The sequence below is a fragment of the Arabidopsis lyrata genome (assembly GCF_000004255.2).
Source record: "Arabidopsis lyrata subsp. lyrata unplaced genomic scaffold ARALYscaffold_6, whole genome shotgun sequence".
NCBI classification, from domain to species: domain Eukaryota; kingdom Viridiplantae; phylum Streptophyta; class Magnoliopsida; order Brassicales; family Brassicaceae; genus Arabidopsis; species Arabidopsis lyrata.
This window is the reverse complement of record NW_003302550.1, coordinates 17,311,789-17,315,102: the sequence shown is the minus strand read 5'-3', so window position 1 is coordinate 17,315,102 and position 3,314 is coordinate 17,311,789. Positions and strand designations below refer to the sequence as shown.

General features: G+C 42.4%; 1 protein-coding gene across 1 annotated transcript; it reads left to right on the top strand.

Annotated features, from left to right (window-relative positions):
* Positions 1-360: 360 nt before the first annotated feature.
* LOC110227381 lies at positions 361-1,771 on the top strand. Its single transcript, XM_021021469.1, has 4 exons — positions 361-562; positions 640-777; positions 951-1,652; positions 1,743-1,771. The coding sequence occupies exons 1-4, from the start codon at positions 361-363 to the stop codon at positions 1,769-1,771; spliced, it is 1,071 nt and encodes a 356-aa protein (XP_020877128.1).
* The last annotated feature ends 1,543 nt before the right edge of the window (positions 1,772-3,314 follow it).

Sequence of the window (3,314 nt, the reverse complement as noted above, 5' to 3'; positions counted from 1 at the left end):
CGAAAATGTGTGGGATCCGACCCCAATATTTAGCCCCCAAGTCTTGCGAGCTGAGTGCTCGGCTTGGAAGACTTAAGTAAACAGTAATTAATAACTCAAGATCTTTAACATTCCGGAATTATTCCATGTTTTTCGCTGTTACGCTAATCTCGGATAATCAGATGATTTGATTTCCCTGACAACCGTCATCATTAATTTCTTAATTTTATATTAATACCACGGGAAGAACTGTCCCACTTCCCAATATTCTCGAGATGGTTTTCACTAAATAGGGTTAAATGGAACGATGGCTTTTACAGTGTACATTCACCCCTGAAAGCTTTTACCAAACAAGAGAAAGAAAAAACTCCTTAGTAAAAAATGTCTTCCCCGGCCGTCTACGTTTCAGACAACGAAGACGATAGTCAAAGAATCCCTGTTCCCAGAGGGGACGAAGTTTTTACCCAAGCGGGAGATAAATTTAGTCCACATTTCAGGTCCCAATCGACCCATGCTTCCCTTGGCGCCCTTCGTTGCCTTTGTAACATTCTCCAGAAATGGTGCGAGAGGGTTACTGATGCGCGTACGAAGTCTATTTCAAGGGTTTTGGTTTATTTTTTCCTATCCCGGAAGTTCTCATTTTGTATCTCCTACATCTAGGGATCGCTTTTCCCCAAATGGCTCCCAAATTCCTTAGGTACGTCCTGAGTACCCTGACCGTTTCGGCGGAGGTAGGGTTTTCTCTCACCACCAGCGAACTCTTAGGGCTATTTCGAGCCCGTGATTCTGCGGCAGAGGGTATTTTTTCCATGAATCCTATTTTTGACCGTAACCTTATCGACGGAATGCCCCTAAATGATGGGCCTTGGAGGAAATACTGGTCGCCCAAACTTGGTTAGAATCATTCTTTATTATCTTTCTACTACATTGTGTGAAAGAAACGGAATTCTTAACTCAACATTTTATTTCAGGGAACCAAACTATCCCCCGTCCAATTGTTGACTTCTTATCTTTCTTCCGAATCGTTTCCGAGGGTGACACAAATTGGAATTCTTTCACCCTTCAACGTATTCATAAAGCGGGACTCGCTATTAAGGATGGTAAAACTCACCCTCTTGACCCTCCTCCTGAAGAGAAAGATGTTTCGAGCTTGAATGCTCGAGATAAAAGAAAAATTCAGGCTGAGATTAAGGCTCTTAAGGATCAATTATCCGAAATTGGGAAAAAGAAGCGGATAGCTGCAATCTCCAAGGTTGGTAGCTTCCACAGGAAGACCCTCTTAGTTGATAACGGTTCCTTAGAAGCGGCTTTGTCAAGTGCGGTGGATTCTTATGGAGCCGATATCTCTAACGACCCCATAGTTGCCACCGCCATTTGCTCTTCCGCACAAGAGAGGGAGAGAGAAGAAACTCCTCCTCTTTGCACAAAGAGGAAGGCTCCAGACTCGGATACTTTATCAAACGAGAGACTCAAAACTGTTAGATTAAGTTCTCCGCCACGAGCCCCTAGCTTTCTGCATTCTGTTTTCCCCTCTGTTGAACCTTCAGACTCTGAGCTCCCTTTTTCGGGAGACAGAGCAATTCCAGAAGAAATCGATGAGCCGAGACCTGAGACTTCCCTGTCCCAAGGACTGAGTGTTAGGACTCAAAGCCCTTTAACCGCTTCGATTTCTGGTAAGTTTTTTTTTTTAGAAAGCAAGCCTTAGCAAGATTTGTCACAGATTGCGGTTATTTATCAACCTACTATTCTCCTCTGTTTTGCAGATGGAGAAGAGATTGGAGACATCTTCTGAGGTTTTCAAACCAGGGAAGGGGCGTCCCTTCCTCCTTTTTCGGTTTGGAAGCCGGAAATCCGCCAGATGTTCGTCAGTCGAGCCTGTTACCTATCCCAAGTTCAAAAATTTTTGGATTTTGATTTTGTCAATCCCTTTTTCTTCTAAGTAAAAGAAAAAACTTTTTGCTTTAATGACACGGGTTTTTTTTTTTTTTTTTTACTCCGAAGGCGTTTATGGAGACTAATGGAATGATCTTCCATTATGAGAACCTTCTTCACCAAGCGATGAGAGAAGTAGCAAAGGCTAAAAAGGAGGTTGATGAACTTAGACTAGCCAATCAGTCTGAGCGATCTGAGCAAGCAAGAGCCCTTGAATCATCCTTTGAGAATATGAAGAAAACTCTAGCAGCTAATGAGCAACGGATCAGAATTGCGGACGATAAAAGAGATTCTGCGAGGTCTGATGCTCTTCGCTTAGAATCCGAGCTAGAAGAGACTACAGCCTTGCTCGAAGAAACGAATCAAAAGACCAAGCTTTTGATTAGGAACAGAGCTCGCGATATTGCTGAAGCCGAACATAACGCTCGAGAAGAGATGAGGGGCTTTGGTAGGCAACTCATTCAATCTATCATGAAGTTTGTCAAAGACGAGGAAGTCTGGACTAAGCTTCAGTCCGATCGAGCCGAGCTGAAGAGTAATCTAGATCTGATTGGGGGAATAGAGAGTGGAAGAATTTCGCTAGAGGATGAGAGGAGGGAAGTTTCTGCTGAGCTCGCTATAGTTGAATCCGAGTTATCTTCGGCTTCCCGCCCTTCTCTTGATTTGGGACCATTCTCTTTGGTATTTGGAGACTCCCCCTCCCAATTTGAGGTTGGCGAAGGTTCTCCAGAGGTGTGAACGCTCTTTTTTTTTTTTTTTTTTAAAGAATTGTTTTGTTGAGTCCATGAGGATTATTCCGTTTGACGGAAATATTTTGTTCAATTAGTGTGACTGAACACAACCAAGTACATGCTCTGGCATATGATGATTATTTTAAACAAAAACGTTTAGACATGATTCTAGGTTTGCAAGTCCTAGTCCACCAAAGAGGTTTTATGAATTGTGAGAGATGAGCTGATCAGGCTCACTTGCCTTTATTAAAAAAAAAATCTTAATAAGAATTTTTCCTCGGTCTCTCGAAGGCGAGGATGGAGCTCGGCTTAAGTTTTTTTTTTATATCGAGGGATAAGAGTTATAATTCATGAGAATTTTGTCATAAATATGACCAGACAATGGTTTTGATCGTTGCCCATGATGGCTTCGGAATCGCTGGGCCGCGTTTTAATTGGATCTGAAGCCTGCTCTAACAGGCCAGATCCAGACATTTTTTAGAAATCTGAACCTCTTCCTCCTTCAAAAGGAATTCCGAAAGATCACCATAGTTCATTATAAGAAAAAACTTGAAAAATGTCGCTGTCTTCTTTCAGATCAAGCACAAGAATAACTACTTTAAGTGGGAACCCACTGTTTGAGTCCGAAGACGGATTCTCCCCAAAGGGAGTTATTCACCCAACATTTTTTCA